General features: G+C 34.5%; 1 protein-coding gene across 1 annotated transcript in view; it reads left to right on the plus strand.

Moving 5' to 3' along the window:
- LOC124236818 (transmembrane protease serine 11B-like) overlaps positions 1 to 22,285 on the plus strand; it is a 39,622-nt gene that overhangs the window by 7,688 nt on the left and 9,649 nt on the right. Inside the window, exon 2 of the mRNA XM_046655762.1 lies at positions 19,205 to 19,323. Within this exon, the coding sequence (XP_046511718.1) occupies positions 19,205 to 19,323 (119 nt within the window). The remainder of the gene's footprint in view (positions 1 to 19,204; positions 19,324 to 22,285) is intronic.

Genomic DNA, 22,285 nt, shown 5'->3' on the forward strand with positions numbered 1-22,285 from the left:
AACTGGGAGATAGGGTTGTTATCTCCCAAGATATTTACATTTCAAAGAGATGGCTCTCAGGTCCTTGAAAAAGACATTCCTGGGTCATAAAGCTGCCCAAAAGCCTACCTAGTCTTCTTATGTTACTTAGGTACAGAGATGAACCAGCAACTGCTATTATTTAAAAAATAAAACCTTTGGCACTGTGTCTTTAAGCCTTTGCTATTATCTTCTCTTTCCTGAAAAAAAGTTTGTTTTTTTGAGTGGATGAAGATTATGTGGCTATTTCTTTTAGCATCTAATGCAGAGATTGTCTTACAGTGGGTGCAATGTATGTTCAGTGAGGATCAGTGCACCATCTGAGTGACATTTGTTCTGTAAGTGCCAAAAAAAGGTAGAAACAGGAATTAAAATAACTCTTAAAAATAATGTTGCATTTTTTTTTGGCTATTACTTCCTTTCAGTGTCTTTCTTATTAAAATTACACTTTAAAAATAATTTGCTAATGAATAATCAATAAGGAAATAGATATCCAACATGACAACTTCAGCTTTTAGCAGTTTCAGTCTTTTATCTGCTGAAATATTAGTTAGATTTACTATAATTTATTTAACCATACCTATACTGGTGGACATTTTAGCTCTTTCTAATTTCCTCTAATTAACAGAATGCCACAGGGAACATACTTGCATTTGTTAGATTACACTAAACTGTTATAACATACTGACCAAAAATGCATGGTGGTTCAAACATGATAGAATTTTATTTCTTGCTCACATGATTGTCCAAGGCAGGTGTTCCAGGTCAGTTGGTGGACCTCTCCATAAAATATTCAAGGACCCAGAATGCTTCCATCTTGGAGCTCTACTACCCATTAGGGACACTTAACTTTTTGTATTCAGCCTGCAGAAGAAGAAGAAGATCATGGAGGAGGCACGCTTGCTTTTCTTAAAAGCCCTGTACCAGAAGTGCAACACATATCACTTCTGCTCACATACCACCAGAGAGTAAATTAGTCACACATTCACACGCTAAGTACAACAGTGGCTGGGAAGTATGCAGCTAGAAAGAGAACAGATTTTACTGAGTAGTTATTAGGCTCTGCCACAACACTTGTAATGCATTTTTATGTATATTTGAAAATATTTATGTAGGATTAATACCTAGAAATGTTACTACTGGGTTTTGATATATCTTGCAAAATAATCCCATAGATAGAGTTTAACACCTTACACAATGCATGATAATGCTACTTTCCTTGCATTCTCTTCAACTGTGAACATTTTCCATCTTTTTTTCCCCCAACTTCATGAATAAAAATAATTTCCTAATTGTTCTAATGTGCATTTCCTTAACTATTAAGTTTTTCCAACTCCATTAAGGCAAAGTAATTTACCAAAGATTTACTATTCATTGTACTTCTGTAAATTACATGTTTATAGTATTTACTGTTTTTTTCTAATTGGTTATTTGCCTTTTTCATAGTGATGGGTTGGATCTCTTTATATGTTGTGGATAGTAATTCTTTTTCTTTTACATATGCAGTTAGTCTTTTTTCCCAGTATTTTACTTCTCCTTTAACTTTATAAATAATTTATTTTATTGCAGCTTTACTAAGTTTTCAAATTCAGATATTTTCCTTTATTACTTTTGAATTTTGTATTGATATAAGAAACATTTTATAGAATTGAGGTGTATGAGGAAGCCATTCTGGTTTAAACCTGATTTGACCTGAATTTTATTTGAACGAAAATGCCTGACTTACACCCTGTTAAATATACATTGTACATCTGCTATAATCATTATCCTAAAGTAAAGAATGTACTCTTTGAAGATAAGAATTAATGCCTCCCTTCTTCTGATGCTAGTATTCTTTGAAGGTAAGTCTTCCTTCCCATGACTCCAGGGGTCATGTTAACCTGCTGTGTACATGTTAATCTGTAACAAACATCTCCTTGAACGCTTGAAGGAACATGTCCAGTCATGCTTGATGGATGTATCTTTGTTTTGAAATGGTATATAACTGTACTGAAAATCACTCTTCTCTGAGCACTTTTTTCTCTTGCAAAGGCTGTGCCTTGGGGGCTATAGTTCTCAGTTTTGGCTTGAATAAAGCTTCTTTTCTTTGCTATGGAATGGTTATTGTTTATTTGTGTCAACATTTCTTCGTTTAGTAAAACTTTCACACTCAAAAATGCATCAAAAGTTTTTTATGTTCTTTTTGTTGGTTTACTTTTCTTTTTACATTTAGCTTCTAAAAGTAACTTGTGGTGTGAGTAGAGCTCAAAATGTAGCATTCAAGTGGTAAGAAAACCCGTAAGGTTTTTTTGTTGTTGTTAATGAACAATAGGGAAACTATACCCATGATCAAAGAAAAAGAGATTATTAAAATGTACCACAAAAACTTTCAGCTAACTCACAATGACTTTCTTGTATAACATAAAAACAAAAGAGATTTCTGAAGTTTAAATCTCAGATTATTCTAGTGGAAGAAGGGAAAGCGTGCTAAAATTCCTCTTATAGATATTATTAAGTCTAGATAATGATAGACAAATATGTCTAAACTTTTGCTAGAGACTTAAGGGTAATCATTACATAAATTGAAATAAGATGCAATTTCTAAACCACCCAAGAAATTATAAAAAATAAATACACTCAATCCAGTATAGAGCAGAAAATAATAAAAAATAAATTAAGCATAGCAAAAATCATGAAATAAGATGGCAGAAAGAAGTTTAATCATATGAATAATCACAATAAATATGAATGAGTTAAATCTTTTAAGAGTCATAAGTTTCTAGGAAATAGACTCTATGACAGAGATTTATGTATAGGTACTTATTGGGCAGTGTTCACAGAAATAACACCTGTAAGAGAGTGAGGGAAGTAATACTGGGAAGAAGGAGAAATTGAAGCAAGGTCTTCAACCAATTCCATACAGAACTCTGAAGATGACCTGTCCTGGTCCCTCAGAAATGTCCTGAATTTAGGCAAAGACACTAGGGCTTTGAAACCATCTTCTTCCTCTCACAGTGATCAATTGTCTTAGTCCTTTGGGGCTGCTATAACAGAATACCATAGACTGAGTGGCTTATAAACAATAAAAATTTACTTCTCACAGTTTGGAGGTCTAGGAGGTCCAAGATCTAGGTGCCAGCAGATTTGGTGCCTAGTGAGGGCTCACTTCCTGGCTCATAGACTGCCATCTTCTCACTATGTCCTCATACGGTGGAAGGGGTAAGGGGTTTCTCCAGTGCCTCTTTTATAAAGACACTAATCCCACTCATGAGGGCTCTGCCTTCATGACCTAATCATCTACCTCGACTTCTATAAAAACTTTGTAATGGAGCTTTCTACATCCTCTCTTACTGCCCTCCACATAATAGCTCTTCTCTAGGCAGATTGATCTCACTAAAATACAAAACTGGTTGGATCATTCCTCTGCTTAAAATCTCCAATGTCTGTCTGATGCGGGTTCCTTGAGCTGAGGAGTCAAAAGAAAGATTTCTTAGACTCTTAAGATCTGGCAGTAGTGCTCTTTTATTTAGAGAATAGTACAGAATAGCATGGGGACAGGACCCATGGGCAGTCAGGCTGCTGCGTGGGGACAGGGCCCACGGGCAGGAGGAGCCGCTGCTGCCGCCGCTTCTGCTGCAAGCATGGGTGGGGAGTAAGGCTAAATTTAAGGCATAGGTATGTGAGTTATCTCTTTACAAGACAAAAAAAAGTTAAAATGGTACCAGTGCCAGTAGGGTCCGGCCATTGGGCAGTCCCACAACTCTTAGATAAGAATCAAACCAGATTGAGTAAGTGGCAGAAGTCACTGCTTAAATATTATCCTCAGCTAAAGACAAAAGAGGATTTTGCAGGGGGGTCAGTTACATGAGGTTGCCAGACAGTAAACAACTTAAGTTCTTGCCTTCCCCATTAAGAGTTTCCAGAGATAAGGCCATCCCCCCTCCCTCCTGGTGCAGAGAGGGAGGCATGGAGATTTCCTTCACAAATGCAACTGTCTCTCATCAAAGGGCGAGCAAATTCCACTCCTCGGAGCCTGCTTCTCATCTGCAGTTTTAAAATTAACCAGCCTAAAATCCTCATCATGTCCACTGGTTTTTGGATGAAGAAATCCTTAACCTGGCCTACCAGATATAACAGAATCTGGTCCCTACTACTTCTCAGTCTTGTCTCAGACAACTGTCCCTAACTCTTAATGCTGAAAGTCTCGTTAGGTTTCCTCCAGAGGATCTAGGGGAGAATCCATTCCCTGCCCTTTCCAGTTTCTTGTGGCTGCTGCATTTCTTAACTTGTGGTCATATCACTCCAATCTCTGCCTCTGTCTTCACATGGCCTTCTCCTCTTCTGTGTGTCTAATTTCCCTTTGTCTTTCTCTTATAAGGACACTTGAGATTGGATTTAGAGCTCACTTAAATAATCAAGGATAATCTCCCCATTTCAAGACCCTTCACTTAGTCACACCTGCAAAGACACTTTTTCCTTATAAGGTAACATTTCCAGATTCCAAGGATTAGGACCTGATATCAATAGGTGGCCATTATTCAGCCTACTACACTCTCCATATGAATTCACAATACACCCTGCATGGAGCATAAAATCTGATTTTTAGGGAGCAGGGAGGCACAATAATTTACAAGTGGCAATGAGGAGCAAGGGGGACAGCAACTCCACTTGCAGAGACAGCAGTAAAAGAGGTAGGGGAGAAAGAATAGCTACCCCTTGAGAGGATGGCAAGGAATCTGTGTACTGGAGGAAAGCAAGTTTCCCGTTAGTACAAGAAGATGAAGAGGATGATGTTTGGAGAGGAGATTGAGGACATGAAGAATCTACTGAAAACATACTGTGACTTTTAGAGAACATCATAACAAGCTTTAGGGAGCTGGAGAAAAGAGTGAGAAGGACTCATATTTAAGGGACAAGCATGAGCTGGGAGTTTAGAGGTTCCTGAGGTGAGAGATGCAAACAGGGAAAAAGGGCAGGAGGGGATCAGCCCTTCAGGCAATTTGTAGTGAGAGTCTGTGAGAACTGGGGCTGAGAAGGAAGGAGTGTGGAAGACTCTCCAGGAATATAGGAAACAAATGAAGGATATAATCACAAACTGAATCAAATCCTAGTCAGAAGTATGTGGGAAAGAATAATTTCTAGCTATAATAATTATTAGCTATATATGCCCTATGAATTTATTAGTTTTATTTTGATTTTTTAAATTAGTGATATTGCCAATGAAAAGGAATCTTATATTTAAAAATAAATATTAGGACAGAATTAAATAAATTGTGCTCAGTGTGCCACTAAAGATGGAGTTTTTTTCCACAGAGAAATATGTAGCTAGGACTCTAGATGGCACTACTAATCTGGAAATCAAAGTTTAAACCAGGAAAGAAAATCCGCCTCTCTAGGTGAGGTAATTCTGAGAGCACAACTAGGATATCATATAAAAAACCATAATAAAAGAAGAGAAATCGATTGCGATTTGTGAAAGCACTCTTTTAAAGAAACAACTTGCGAAGTAGTATAAACTGTCATTATTTTCAAAAAGCTGAAAATATCTTGCAAACCAGAAAAGAACATATGGTTATCTATAATTTAAGTAGTTCTTTCTACAATAACTTGGAGAATATTTTCTACTAAGGGGAAACTTAAAATGTTTAATTGCATGAACAAGATCACATTTATCACATACGTATATTTACATATTTACAGCATAAAGATTTGAGAGTACAAGTTTGATCACCAGCAGTGTATTTCAAATTTCACATGGTCAGCTAAATACAAAATGAATACTCATTTTCTTTTTAGGGAAACTCCATTCAAAAAGTGAATTGGAATGCATATCTCTTGGATGTGTCAGTTTTCTTGGAAAAAGTCATTCAGTTATTATAATAATATTTACGTGTGTTACAAGCATATTTGATTTTTTTATCACAAGTAATTTCTTTGATGGCAGATTAATTTTTTGTATCTTTTATATCTACTGCCACAGCACTTTCCAAGGCGTTCTGCAGTATAGTAGGTTTTCAGTACACGTCGTTGATGGGTTCCTCATTTTGCTTTCATACAGAAATAATTCCTGTTTTTGATAGCTTACATATGAATTTATATTTCAGAAAATTTACTTTGAAGTATAACACATACAGAAAAGAACACAGAAGACAAATGTACAGATCAATGAATTGTCATAAAGCAAACACCCACGTAATTACCACCTAAAGAAATAGTTCATTGCCAGCATCCCAGAAGTCACCTCCCACACAAAAAAAATAATTCCCCTCAATCAATGAGCCGTTTTCCTTCACAAAAGCAAACACTACCCTGGACTTCTAACACTACACTTTAGATCTAACAATGTTTGAATGTCAGAGAAATAAAATCATGTAGTATGTATCATTTTGTGTCTGATTCTTTCATTTGTGAGACATCTATGTTTCTGCATGCATCTGATGTTTGGTTACTAAAGGTGCTGCGGAACATTTTATTATATGAAAATACCACACTAATATAACAAAATAGTATATATAACATGTGTAGCCATTCTAAAGCTGATAGACTTTCGGGTTGTTTACACTTTGGGGCTATCACGAACAGTGTGGCCACGAATGCTCTTGTATGAGGCTCTTCATGCACACATGCATGCCATTTCTGGTGGTTTAGAACAGGAGTGGAATTGCTGGGTCATAAGGTGTGTGCATATTTGTGGCTGGAGCAATTTCCACACCCACCAGCAGCGATTTAGTAATTCCTCTTCCTCACCATTCCCTGGCGTTATTACTTTTTTAGGTTAAGCCATTTGGTCAATACGTAGTGATTTTAATTCCCCTTTCCCTGGTGACTAATGAGGTTGAATATCCTTTCATATGATTATGGACATCTGTTATCTTTTTTTTCTGAAGTCCCTCTTAAAATTTTTTTTTCTATTGGAGTGTCTACGTTTTTCTTACTAATTTATAGTAGTGCTTTATTCCAGACATCAGTCTTTTGTCGGATAAATGTATTACAAATATCTCTTCCACTCTGTCACTTGCCTTTCACTTTCTTAATGGATCTTTTGATAAACCAGAGTTCTAAATATTTATTCAATTTATCAATCTTTTTTATGGTTAATACTTTTTGTATACTCTGTGAAAATTGATTTCTTCAAGATTATGAACATCTTTTCCTAAATTTTCTTCTGAAAGACATTATTTTACTTTTCATATTAAGATCTATAATCTTTTTAGAGTAGAATGTGAGGTAGGGGTCAAGTATCATTGTTTTTTTCATAAAGATATCCAATTTCAGACATTGAGCATATTTTTATACTTGGGATGCTGCCTTTCAGGAGCCTAACTCAAAGCATAGTGAGGTTACCAACCAACCTTAACCACAGCGTGTCCTGGATTCCAGTTATGACCCTGTTGCCCTGGTACCGTTAGATGCCCTATTCAGCTTTCCAGGGTCCTAGAAGCCTCTTTCAGAAATGGCAGCTCCCAATGGCGGGCTAACTTCTTTGGGTTTGTCTTCACCTAGATCTTGACCCTGGAATTCTTAATTGTTCTGTTAGCTCCACGATCTCTTCAAAAGAATTTTTAACTACATATTTTATCCATCTTTCCTATTATAATTTACCAAAAGTGTTGGTCTGAATTGCTTAGTCCATCATTACTAGAAATACCAGTCCCATATATTTTTTTAAAAATTAATCTTGATTTTACTACTCACTATCTATGTGACCTTTGACGGGTAACTTAAACTCTCTGAAGTTCAATGCCATCATTTGTAAGGTGGTGTGACAATATTTATCTCATAGAATTGTTGGAAAATTAATATGAAACAGTATATATAAAAGCATTGGAAGAGACAATAAAGGCTGCTAGTATACCTTCAATAAATGGCAGCTATTGTTTTTGTTGCATTAGTGATGATAATGATTATTAAAATGATGGTGAGGATAGCACTACTTCTGAGTAATGCTGTCTGTCACACTGCCCTGATCTTATAACCTAAAAGGGATATAGGGTTAACCTGACAACACGTATTTTAAGTGAAGCAACACAGGCTTCATGTAATGGTTGCTTCCAATTTTTAGATTTGTCCAAGCCATACTTTTAATATTCATTCCTGATTTTTTTCAGGCTCAGTGGCAAATGATTTTCAATACCCACTTTTTTCAGTTAAAAACAAAACAAACCTGTATTATCTCCACTCTTGTATTTCTCTCATTTTATGATTCATCAAATTTCATAAACATTAACTATAACACTGCAGCAGTTTCATTTGTGGGTACTCTTAGTACCTAGGGATGTAATGCATCTTATGAGAAGACTGAAACTCATTGAGTAGCAATTTGGTCTCTAACAATCTTTTTATTAATGTTGGGTTTCAGTTCACTATGTTACAAGGGTTGGCAAGACATGTCAATCTTCCCTCAATTTTCCTTAGTAGGAAGAGACTATACAATCAAATTGTAATTTCAGCAACAAAAGTACAAATGCACAAGAAAAGGTGTTTTACTCCAGAGGATTTATAAGTAGGCAATCAAGAGTCAGAATACTTGAATTTGATACCTATACATCACTTATTGACTAACAGGCCTATTGACTAGGTTACCCAGGTTCCTTGAGAATATGAAGGTGGATTCCTACTTCTGGATTCACGCATTCTATACACAGGGAATAGGATAGTTCTCATTCTAAGTTAATTAAATGACATCTTGGTCAGGAAAATGTCCGATGACTTTGATAAATACGAAACAATTCCCTAGAGCTGAATCATGATGGACTTTATTGATAAAATTGAGATTCTGAATTTGCTATTTTGAGAGGCAGGTCCTGTTAGAAATGAGCTTATCACGGAACAGTATAATTAAAAAGTCCTCTGTTAGCTCACCAGCCAAGCTAACCCAAATTTTGTTGCAAATGCAAAAGAAAATAGTACTAATAAGAACCAAATACTATGTAGGAATAAACAAGCAATAGAAAGAAGGCAGAAGAGATGTTTGCTTCCTTTTTCATGTCATAAGAATTGGACAACCTATAAGTGCTTATTTAGAAATTGGAATGTATGGAAAATTAGTATAAGACACAAACTCTATACTTCGGAAACTTCTAGCCAACTTTGGGAAACAAGTATAGCACAAATAGAACAAAAAATAATAATTATTTTTATGAGGTAAGTGCAATTTTGTCACAGAAAATAACAAAATTATTGTGGGCCAGAGATATTGCAGAAGGTTCAGTAGGAAGGCTAAAGGTGGGTTTGAAGGATTTTGAGGAATTTGAAAAGAAATGGATCTAGATGCAAATGCCATGATAAAGCTTTTCGGGAAAATATAAGCCCAGGAAGAGGAAGTGCTGTCATGGGGTGAATAATTCAAGTTGCTGCAGAGCATTTGAATAATTCTCATTCAAGCTGACATTGAGGCTTCATGGTTAAATTGAAACTGGCACATGCAGTCTGTGGGAGTGTCCTTGGAACAAATGCACACTCTATAACTCATTCATTTAAAGAATGATGATTCAACAAGACCATAAATATAACGCGACATTTGTGCTTTTCCTTTATTACTGACAGGACTTTCATAGTTATAGGGCCAAGAGGAGAAAAATGGCATAAGTATTGAAACTTTGCGCTTCATTCAAGAAGGAAGAAAGGCTCATTCTGTTTCAGCAGGAACATTGTCCATCCATGGAAAGTTGCAGAACCACACCAGTCCACAGTTGTTATTTCCGATATTAGAAGCAAATCAAAAGAAAGAAGAGATGCATACAAGATGACTGATATCTAATACAAATAATTTACATATATCAGTTTCAAATCTTTGTCATTTAAAAAAGATAAATTAACTGTAAATATCACATAACATCTGTATTATTTACAGATAATATTTCTATTAGCTGTTTCCACAGATAAATTCCTGAATCTCAGTGAGTTGGTAAAATGAAAGTTTATTTCAAGTTTCTGCAAAATCCAAAATGTGGTATACTTGAAAGGTAGGTTGCAATCCTTATAATGGTGTGTATGTCAGTTTTGGCAACTTGAATTTTTTTCAAGGAATTTGTTGACTTCATATAAATTTTTAAATTTATTTGCAATAAATAGTTATCTCTTAACTTGTTTTATAAGACCAATGTAACTTTGATTACAAAACTTAACAATGACATTAAAGGACAGGAAAATTATGTCATTCTCTCTTAGAAGCATGGATGCAAAAATCTTGAACAAAATAGCTTGTGAAACCCCGTGATATATAAAATATATATTAAATTGCAATCAAGTTGAGATTATTTCAGAAATACAAAATTGGTTTAACATTTAAATATCAATCAATGTAATTCACAGCACTGATCAAATAAAGGTAGAAAAAATATGATTCTCTCAATAAATGCAGAAAAAAAGCCTTTGATCATATTGAGAATCCATCTGTTATAAAACAGAACTTCCTAATTTGATAAAGAGACAGCAAATACCCCATTTAATTGTGAAGTACTGAAAGCTTTTCCCTGAAATTGGGAATGTAAGAAGGTTGCCAGCTATCACCGTTCTATTGAACAGTGTACTAGAGTTCTATGACATAGGGCAAAATAATAGGGAAAAATAATCAATCAATCAGTCAGCCAATCAAACAAAACAAAATAAATAATATAAGCAATGGAAAGAAAGTAATAATCATGCTCTTATTTGCAAATGGTGTGATAAGGTAGGTGTATTCTAAAAATCCAACGGAATATCCAAATAAGAAAAATAAACTTAATAAATGAATCAAACAAGTTTTCTCAACACAAGTTCAATATACAAAAGTCACTTGTATCTCTATATGCCAGCAACAAATACAACGTTAAAGAATAAGCATTTACAATAGGATAAAATAAATTAAATACATAAGACTGAATCTAGGAAAACACGTACAAGACTTCTACTCAGATACTTATAAAACACTATTGAAAGAATTAAAGAAAATCTAAATAAATGGAGAATGTACCAAGTTCATGGATTGGAAACCTCAAAATTTGAAGTAAATTTTCCTCCAATTGATCTATAGATAGATCAATGCTATTTCAACAAAATTCTAGAAATTTCTTTTTAGAAATTGATCAGATGATGTTAAAATTTATAAGGAAATGAAATGGACTAAAAATATCCAAGACAACTTCGAAAAAGGAAAAAAATATGGATTTACACACAAGATATCAAGACGTTCTATAACTTCAGTAATTAAAGCAATGTGATATGGCACAGTAATAGAAAAACAAGTCAAAGAAACAATCAAAAGTGCAGTAGACCTACATTTTATTTATACTTGATTTATAACAGAGATGGCACCGTGGCGCATTGGATAAAGGATTGTGTGTGTACATTTTCAATAAGATATGCAGGGTCAATTAATAGTCATACAGAAAAAGTAAATGAATCTTTACTCCTACTGCATAATGTACACAAAAATGAATTCCATATGAATTGTTCATCTAAGTGCAAATGGTAACACATTAAAGTTTCTAGAAGAAAATAATGGGAGAACATCTTTATGAAAGGCAAAGAATTTTTCAACAGACTACATACACATACATATGAGATACTAACCTTAAAAGGAAATATTGATAAATTTTAAAGTAAAAGTCACCAATAATGAGTTCCACCTGTAGTAATGACAAAGTATCTTTCATCGAGCCTTCCTAGCGTTAATTTTTATAAACTTTAGAAAAAATAGAAAAACCAATCACATGAAGGCAGTGGGTAATGACAAAAGCCCAGCAAAACCTGGAGGAGAGTCAATCCATGAAAGAAAAGAACTATATTGAGTGAGATTCACACACACATGGTTTTTTGCCAGAGGGCATTGGCCAGTCCAGGTGGCATAGGACAGCTGAAAAATCAAACAGAAAGCCACAGCCTTACTGGCTTTAGCGGTCCAAACACAAAGATTGGGGCTGCAGCATGGCTGAAAAGTGAACAAATTCAGAAGTGGTACAATGTTAGCTCTAAGTAGGCTATGATAAGGATGCATATTTTTAGTTTCTAGGGTAATCATTAAAAAAGTAATGAAGAAAGGAAAATCAAGACATTGATTGTTAAATTAAGTTCTCAAAATAATACAAATAAAACATAGAAACATGAAAGCAGGTGAGGGGAAAATGTAATTACAATTTTTTTAAATGATCTATAAAAAAGTCAGGATGGGAAAAAAATACACAGCTTTGCTCTCAAAAAGCCCTCTACCTTAAAGGGGAAAAGGCAGGAGTGTGGAAAGAGGCCAGGAGTGTTTAGAAAATTAGAAATAAATTACCAAATCACTTCAATTTTATTTAAACCTTTTTCTAAAAGTGAGATAATTAGAGCAGGTCTTTCAAAAACAAAAGGAAGTCTGGATTTCTTTAGATTCGGGGGGAAAAAGAACAAGAAAAAACTTGATGTTTATAATGAAAACTAACAGATGTATTTTATGAACTAGTGTTTCTTATCTAACTCAATGTGTCTGTATGTATGTGGGTTCTACTTTTTTAACTCTGAAATTGTCTCAAAAGGGGTAAGCTTTTGGTATTAATATAAGCATAGGGATTAAAGATTATACATTCAGATTCCTAATGACAGTTCACATAACAAAACCATTCTTTTTTACATTAAAGCAGGGGGAAAATAATAGATGGAATGTGTAACTTATGATATAGGGGAGTCATGTTCTAAGTTAAATTCATCTCAACCTGGTTATTTGATAGGCAGCTTCTCTATTTATTTACTTGTGTTAACTAATATTCTGTATCTTTAACTTGTTTTAGCACAAAAAGAAATGGTTTATAACCAGAACTGAATAACAGCAACAAAACATGAATGTAAAAAAATAAAACTTTAAATTTAAGATGAAAATACAGGAAAATTCTTTGAAGAAATCAACGTGGGAAAGATTTCTTAGCATTTTATAGTTCATAGTATGATAGATTAGACTAGCAAGCATTTTAAAAATGCCTTATGTATGAAGACTCCATTAAATAATGAAATGTCAAGTTGCACCCTGAGAATAGATGATTATTAAATAGATGAGCATAATTGGTTAATATCCAGCATATATATTGAAACGATGATGAAATGATGACGTGATGTCTCTTTTTTAGTCTGTTAATGTGGTGTTTGCGTTAGTTGATTTAAAATGTTGAACCAGTCTTGCATACCTGGGATAAATCCCTACTTGGTTAGGGTGTATAATTCTTTTTATAATTTTTGGATTCAATTTGCTAATATTTTGTTGCAGACTTTTGCATCTACACTGATGAGAGATATTGGCCTGTAATTTTCTTTTCTTATAAAGTCTATGTCTGGTTTTGGTTTTAGGATAATGCTGGCCTTATAGAATGAGTTAGGAAGTATGTTCTCTGCTTCTAGCCTCTGAAAGGAGAGTGTAGAAAATTGGTATAATTTCTTCCTTAAATGTTGGGTATAATTCACCAGTTTTTAGTTATTATGAGATTTTTATTACTAATTTGATTTCTTTAATAGATATAGGCTTATTCATATTATCTATTTCTTATTGTGTAAATTTTGGCAGATTATGTTTTTCAGGGAATAGGTCCATTTCATCTAGATTATGAAGTTTTCAGGAATAGACTTGTTCACACTGTTCCTTTATTATCCTTTTAATGTCCGTAGGACTTGTAGTGATGGTCCCTCTTTCATTTTTGATGTTAGTAATTTGTATCCTCTCTTTTTTTCTTAGTTAGCCTGGCTAGAGGCTTATTGATCTTTTCAAAGAACCATCTTTTGGTTTAATTGTTTTTCTCCATTTATTTCCTGTTTTCAATTTCGTTTAATTCTGCTCTACTTATATTATTTCTTTTCCTCTGCTTACTTTGGATTTAATTTGTTCTCCCTTTCTAATTTCCTAAGTTGGAAACGTAAATTATTGATTTGAGAACTGTCTTCTTTTTGTAATACGCATTCAGTGCTATAACTTTCCCTCTAAACACTGCTTTCACTGCATCCCACACATTTTGATAAGTTCTGGTTTCATTTTCATTTAGTTCAAAATGTGTTTAAATTTCTCTTGAGATTTCTCTTTGACTCATGTGTTATGTAGAAGTATATTGTTTAATCTCCACATAATTTGGGATTTCCAGTTATTTTTCTGTTATCGATTTCTGGGTTAATTCCATTGTGATCTAAGAGGAGACATTGTATGATAGTTATTCTTTTTTAAATTTGTTAAGGTGTGTTTTATGGCCCAGAATGTGGTATATCTTGGTAAATATTCCACGTGATCTTGAAAGGAATATGTATTTTGCTGTTGTTAGATGAAGTAGTCTATAGATGTCAAGTATATCCAGTTGATTGATGGTGTTGAGTTCAACTCATATCCTGACTGATTTTCTGCCTGCTGGATCTGTCCATTTCTGATAGAGGGGTGTTGAAGTCTCCAGCTATGATAATGGATTTATCTATTTCTCCTGGTAGTTCTATCAGTTTTTGCTTCAGGTAGTTTGACACGCTGTTGTTAGGTGCATACATATTAAGGATTGTTATGCCCCATCAAAGGCATTCTTCATTTCTATGTGTTTTTTATTTCTAGCATTTCTTTTTGGTTCTTTCATGGGACTTCCATCTCTCTGCTTACATTTCCCATCTGTTCTTGCATGCTATTTTATCCATTAGAGTTCTTGCATGCTAATTTATCCAGTAGAGCCCTTAGCATATTAATCATAATTGTTTAAAATTCCTGGTCTGATAATTTCAACATCCTTGCTATGTCTGGTTCTGATGCTTGCTCTCTTTTCTGCCTTTGTAATTTTTGTATGCTTTGTAATTTTTTCTTCATAGCTGGATGTGATGTACCCGGTAAAAGAAACTGCTATAAACAGACTTTTAATAATGTGGTGGTAAGGTGTAGTGGGGAGGGGACACATTCTATAGTTCTGTGATTAGGTCTACTTCTAGTGAGCCTATGTACCTCTGGACAGTGAACTTCACAAGTGTTTCCCAGTTTCCTCCCCTGCTTTTAGGTGGGATAGGCTGGTAGAATGATCTGAAGTTGGATATTTCCCTTCTCCAAGTCAGTTAGGGTCTGATAATACCTTAGCAGTTTAGGATCTACTTAACTAGTTATCCCTGAGGGCAGGCCTTGTTAAGAAGAATAGAGGGCTTTGCAATATTTCAAAATAGTTCTTTTTTCTCTCTCCCTGCCAGAAGCCCAAAGAGATTTCTCATTGATATTTATTGTGGGAACCTGGTTGAGTTTTTGGAGCTAACTCTCACAATATTGTGCCCACACCCCCTTGACTGGGTCCCCTTGGATTATTTAACTCTCTGCGTTGTCCACATGAACCTCCAGCAATTTGTCAATTACAATTCAGGTTTTCCTACCCTGGCACTGGTTCCTATAGAGGTTTCTGCTCCTAATTCTTGACTGGGATAAGACTTGCTATATTTGCATGTCTGTCTCTCTGATCTTGGGGGCAGCAGTTTACCCTGTGTCCTTCCTTCTGTCATGGATCCAAAGATAGCTGTTGATTTCTCAGTCTGTTCAGCTTTGAACTTGTTAGGATGGAGTGGCAACTTCTAAGTTCCTTACGTGCAGAACTGCTATATGTAGTATAGATAGAGAACTCACATATATCCATAAGAAAAAAGACACCCCCCCCCCCCAAATAAGCTAAATTTACGAACAGGATTCTTAGAAGAGGAAACCCAAATCCTCCTAAAAATATGTGAAATGATCATTCTCTCTGGTAATTGGGGAATGCAAATGTAAACCACAATGAAACAGGATTTCATTTACATCAGAATGATGGTAATATTAGTTATGTCAGTACCTTGTGAAAAGTCAGTTGTCAAGAAACTTCCACTTAGTTATAGGTGGTTTCAATTAAGGAGGAAGAAGCCAGTATAATAGAATTGGTCAAACACGGAGTTAGGATTATCCCAATTAACTATAATGCTATTTCTTGGGTGTACCTTTTAGGTGACCAATGCAAGACTATTATTTTTTTTCTAAATAGCCAAGTCAAGGAAGTTTGTCATTCCCTGGATGACTCCTATCTTGAAACCATGGAAATATGACAGTCATTCACACTAGTCAGACTAGTTCCATCTTATTTGTTCTCTACATTTCACCCAGCCCATATAAACAAACGAATCAACACTGGATGTAGCACATAAACCTATGAAACATCGGTCACCTTAAAAGCTACACCAGAAGGTCTTTATTTTTGTTATCACTATCATCGTTGTCAACATCATCATCATCATCACTGTTGTCCCTGACACCACCTCGACAATCAGATATTATGTACAGGTAAATGGGATTTTATTTGGGAGATTAAGTCTACAAAAGCTAACAAGTTGCTACAGAGTATCTTCTAGCTTTTTGTTAAATGATTGCTTTCTATAATTTAGATTTTTATTTCTGGACAGTGTCAAGAAACATGATATTGTTTCTGAGGTCTGAAGTCTCTAGGAAAGTTTCAGAAAGCTGGAAAAAAAGAATCAGATTTCAGCAAAATTTTGCATACCTTTTTTTATAACCATTCATAAGAACCCTACCATTTTTATTCTCTAGTAATGTAATTGAAATCATATTTTTTAATATAAAATTTTTAGAAATTAAAAGCTCTGAATGCCTGTATAGATTTCTGAAATAATGTACTTTACAACATGTATTCTGAATTAGCAGCTGGCAAACTGCAGGGGGTCCTCAAAACTTCATAGGTTTTCAAATGAGTTCCCTTCCATATGCTATCTGCTTCCCAAGAGTTCCAGGAGAAAGTCGCAGGCGGAGGCCATTCAACTCCTTTGATCATTAATTTCTCTATTCCTTATTCACAACTCTCTCCCTAGTGATTTAAAGTCCTCTCTCTCTCTATATATATAAAAGTTTTATCTTTATAAAATTTGGGGAATTTTGCACTGGAATCTTGCATTATCACTCTCCACTATGTAACAGAATTCAGGAGAATCTAATTTAAATGGTCTGTAAGTGAAGTTGAATAAATGAAAATAATAGTTTGCTATGCTTTGTAGTTTAACTGGTAATGTAATATCAAAACGTGGTTATAAGGAAATCTAATCTAGGAGTCGATACCTGGTATGGACTGGGAGTATAAATTATAGTGAGATTGATGTTTTAGAATTGTGAATAATGTAGTTACCATCATTTTTATGAACATTATTATTGTAATTTGATTAAAGTGAATGAATGATTATGACAGAACAGCAATGAGCCCTTACTTGAAGTAGATTTACTCCAAAAGTGAGGCAATTATAGTTTTGTTAAGTATATGGAGTTGGTTAAATTCATTGAAATTTAATTTTTAACTTATTGTCTTTGTTAAATGAAGGGTTCTTCCTGGAATGTAAATTCCTACCTTTAGAAAAAAACTATGGCCAAAAATTAATGTGGTAAATGAAAGAGTAAATTGTTTTAAGAATGGAAGTTTTTCGATATTTAGAAAATAATTTTAAAAATTTCAGCTGTTATTCAAAAATAGTATTCAATTCCTAGATTCCATGCATTACATTTACTAAAGGAAAGGTTGAATAAATCATAAACTACAGTGATCTTTTAGATATAAAAGAATCTCCTTAATTGTTTATGACAAGAAGAAATCCATAATGAGGAGAAAAAAGCCATATCAATGCTATAGTCAACAATATGTCTTCTTTAGAACTTTCCAGAGCATCTAAAAGGGGATTTCAAAGAAAAGCATTTGTAAGGAGTAATGTAGTGATTATTTGTATAGAAAACATCTCAGCCACTTTAGAATCACTACTTAGGGTATGTAATGTTTGAATCCTGCAAACTAATATGCATGTTTCAGAAACACTAAGCTACCAGAGTGTTACAACTGTCTAATACAAAACAAAGTTGAGACCTCACCATCACTGTGAACTTTTCTAGTCATTAGAAGAAACATGTCATCAGATATTAATAATGTTATAAATATTGTTGTTGGTTACCTTAATTGCATACTCATTGAAAGTGTGATTCATCTAGTATGAGAAACACTGAGCCTATAGCCTTTTTGCTCTGAGGATGAGATTAAACAGCAGAATTACAATATGAAAGGATTCATGGAATTTATCTGAAATAGGGAGTTTCTTTGAAGAGCTCTGACAAATAATGTTGGTCCTGGGAGAAACTAATTAACAAGTCATCAAAAGAAGAATAAGGAAGAGGTAGGATTAAGAACAGAGAACAGAACAAAGAGGAGAAAAGACTGGGTGGAGTTGCCCAGTAGCGGCATAAGGTAGTCTTTTTTTTTTCAAGAAGAACTTCTGTAGATAAAAATCACTTGATCCAAAAAGATTCTCATATTCATAGAGAATATCTAATTTGCTAAATATATCTGCTGAATACACACTCTTCTGTTTTGCGAGTTTTTTTTTTTTTAAGATAATGCAGAATGGAAAGAGATTGAGGAAACAGCTGAGGTTATTTTGAAATTTGAAATCAGATTTTTTTGTGTGGATGTTACAGCTCTTCCTCCAAATGGGCAATTTCATGACTTCATGTCTTTGAAGAAATGGAGAATAACTAGTGTCCAAACCTTACATAGATTAGGCTAAGGGTGGCCGTAACACCTAATAGTAACCCTAGACCACTCTATCTGTATGATGCCAAGTCACATCATTTTCTGATTACTTTTTGTTTAATTGATTGGTTTTGTTAATGAAACTTACCTACCTGTTAATTTATATTATACAAATAATCCATGTTTATTGTAGAAACATTAGAAAATATAGTTAGGGAAAAAATAAACAAAAAAGAAAAAATCTACCCATAATCTTATAACATGGGATAACTGCAGTTGACATCATGATGTTTCTTTCCACATTTAATTAAATATATAAATGATATTATATTATATATTTGTGTTTATAAATTTATATATGTCCAAGTACATGATGTGGCTAGAGTTTACAAAAATACAATCAGACCATACTTAATGTTTTGTAACCTGCTTTAGGTAAGTAAAAAGAGCAAATAAGTTTCTCCTCAGGAACACGAAAACAGAAAACCATGTCTATTTTGCTCAGTGCTATATCCCCAGCATGTAAAATAGTACTCAAATATGATTTATTAAATGAATGAGCATCAGGGTCTCTCCTCTTGGAGGCATTTGAGGTGAGTATGTTTTAAGCTAACATAATGGCCTAATGTATAAATTATAAATCATGTTGTATGTGTTGGAGGAGAGACAGGTAGATTTAGAATGTCTGTCATCTGATTTGAGCCATTTTCCTCTTTTCATAGGCACGGCATATCTTCAGAGAGAAGATCTCGGCCACTATGGATGATGGTCCTTATTTTCCTTGGAGTGATGGCAATCTTGGGAGTAACTATTGGTCTCCTTGTTCATTTTCTGGCAGTTGGTCAGTATTGACTATTTTCAATTTTCACCATTATTACTAAATCTCCTTTTGCTTTTAGAAATTGACAAGGAACACCATGAATATTAAGTTTCTTCATGGAAATTTTATCTTCTACTTACTATCTTATTTCAACATCAAAATTCTCTATTATTTGACACCAAAGTTTATAAATTTTTTTGAATCAGATGCCTCCTTGATCCACACTATATCACTAGTTCTTGGAGTATGGGCAAGACTGAAATGCTCAATACTTTGATGCCAATATTTATTGTCAATAAAGAAGCTTATATAGTAGGTTTGTAGTTGAATTCTTACATCTTTTAGTAAATATACCTCAACTTTGGAGATCCCTAGTCTTCTTAGCTCAGTTCTGGTATTGGTTGTTAAGATACAATTGGTAAGTAGCAATGTTGGATAATCCACAAATGGTTCTTCTAATAGTAGATAGTCAAGAGTGGTAGAATGGCTGAACCTTCATATAACTTGATCTTATTTTAAAATTTTTATTAACACTACACTCAGAAAGCTTGGTTTTTCCATTTATTTTTCCTTCAGAAAAACAAACACTTAAATTTGTGTAACCATTTAATATTTTTAAAGAATTTGACATATGTTATTCTGCTTGATGCTCTAAATAATCCTTTGAGCTAGGGAGAGAAAGCTTTACTACTTTCTCTATTTTCACCTGGGAACGTAGGCTCAAGAAAGTTGAGTGACTTGCTTGATAGCATGGGCTTTTTAGTGGCATATCTGAGCACAAACCCAGAGCTTAATATTTGAAATGTATTATTCTACTTTATCATGATTTTTCTGAGTTTTATTCCTCTGAAACATATTATCTTATACAGGTATGCACTGTCTATAAATTTTTCCTGATTCAGTGACAATTCCAGTTTTTCTTTCTACCTGGTCTCTTCCACTTTGCTTTTCCTCAGCCATCTTGATTTCAAATTTCAAATTTCAAAACTTGTCCTTCAGAAGGGTAGCATATGCTCATAGTCTCTTTCCTGTCATGTCTATCCATGAACTTTCCACAGTATGGATCCTTCTGTTCTCTCCTTGACTCTACTCATTGAAAAATAACATTCTTGGGCCAGCCCTGATGGTCTAGTGGTTAAAGTTCAGTGCTTTGACCACATCGGTGGCCTGGGTTCATTTCCTGGTTGTGGAACCATACCACTCCTCTCTCAGTTGCCATGCTGTGGCAAGAGTTCACATAGAAGAACTAGAAGGACTTACAACTAAGATATACAATCATGCACTAGGGGGCTTTGAGGAGGAAAAAAAAAGAGGAAGATTGACAACAGATGTTAGGCTCAGGGCAAATCCTTCCCTGCACAAAAAAAAAAGATACACAAGTTCCTACACTTGTGTTGTTGAAAAAAAAATAACATTCTTCACCTAATTTCCTTAAGGTCAGTGCTCTAAGTTTACCGAATCAAGACCCTGTAAAGAAGTCCAGTAGCTTAATTAGTTACCCTTCCAAAATATAGTTTGCATTTTAACAAGTTATTCTTCTGGAGAAACAATGCATTAATGGACACGAATGAAGCCAAAGGGAGAACTACATCCTGGCTTGAGCAGGAAGTGTGTAGGACAAGAATTCACCCTTGGATTTCTCTACATGGTCAACCACCTACGTTTTCAGATACAAGGCTAGACAGGCTTATATTACTTGAAGTTAAATTAATAGAACTGGGCTCCTTGTGATATAAAAACGGACGCTCAAACTCTTGTTGTAAAAGATTGTTTAAAGTCAGTTTGAAAGATGGGTTTGCTCTAGGATTCTGGCTTAGGAACCAATATAATCTTTGTTAACATTGAGAGCAACCTGAATTGGATGACAACTAGAGTAATCTCTCATTCAAGTGGTTTGAAATTACTTTCCCTTTCTGAACATATCTATTGTTTCTCAAGACATTTCTTTATTTTTGGGTTTCTACTTCTTGTATTAACTCGGAGATTAATATTCCAGAAAGATCATTATTCTAGAAAGGACTTTGGTTCAGCTCTTTCATGTAACAAAACTATTTCCAAATTTTACATACACACTTATAAACAATTCTAAAATCCTTCAGATGGTTTATCTAATAGCTCAAAACTCTGGCTTCCGCTCAAAATCACTTGTGGAGCTCTTTTAAAGAAGTGCTCATTCCCTAGGCCCCACCTCAGTTTTTCTGATCCAGTGGGACTGGGGCAGGACCTGCTCGTGTCTGCCTTTTAGAAGCTCTGTAGTGATTCTGATATATAGATAGTATTACAACCTATGAATCTAAAACAATGTTTTAGAAAGGTAATAAAGTATATTTCTATCTTAAGATAGAAGATTTTTATCATGAACTTTGGGATTGGGGGCAGATTATCATGTAAAGACTGACTGTTCCTATGTCTATAAAACTGAAAATCAGCCACAGTTTAGGGTATAGAGTAGATTTCCGTTTAATTTATCTAAATTATTGTATTATTCAGTTCAGGCTGCCATGACAAAATACCACAGACCAGGTGGCTTAAACTCGGACATTTATTTTCTCACAGTTCTGGAGGCTGGAAGTCCAAGATCAAAGTGTCAGCAGAGCTGGTTTCTGTTGAGACCTCTCTTCCTGACTTGCAGAAGGCCGCCTTTTCGTTGTAGCCTCATATGAACTTTTCTTTGTATGCATACCGGGAGAGAGAGAAAGAGAGAGAGGTCTCCAGTGTCTCTTCCTCTTCTTAAAAGGACACCAGTCCTATTGAATTAGGCTCTCAACCTTATAATCTGATTTAGTCTTAATTACCTTGTTAAGGGTCTCATCTCCAGATACAGTCACATTGGGGGTTAGGGCTTCAACATAAGAAATTTAGGGATACACAACAAATTGTTTTGGTTCATAACAATATCAAGTGAAAATTAACTTAAAAACGGCACCTCAAATCAGTCCAATTTTCCAGTAATATTATAACCAGAGTCATATATTGAAACACC

Source organism: Equus quagga, chromosome 3, assembly GCF_021613505.1.
Source record: "Equus quagga isolate Etosha38 chromosome 3, UCLA_HA_Equagga_1.0, whole genome shotgun sequence".
NCBI lineage: Eukaryota > Metazoa > Chordata > Mammalia > Perissodactyla > Equidae > Equus > Equus quagga.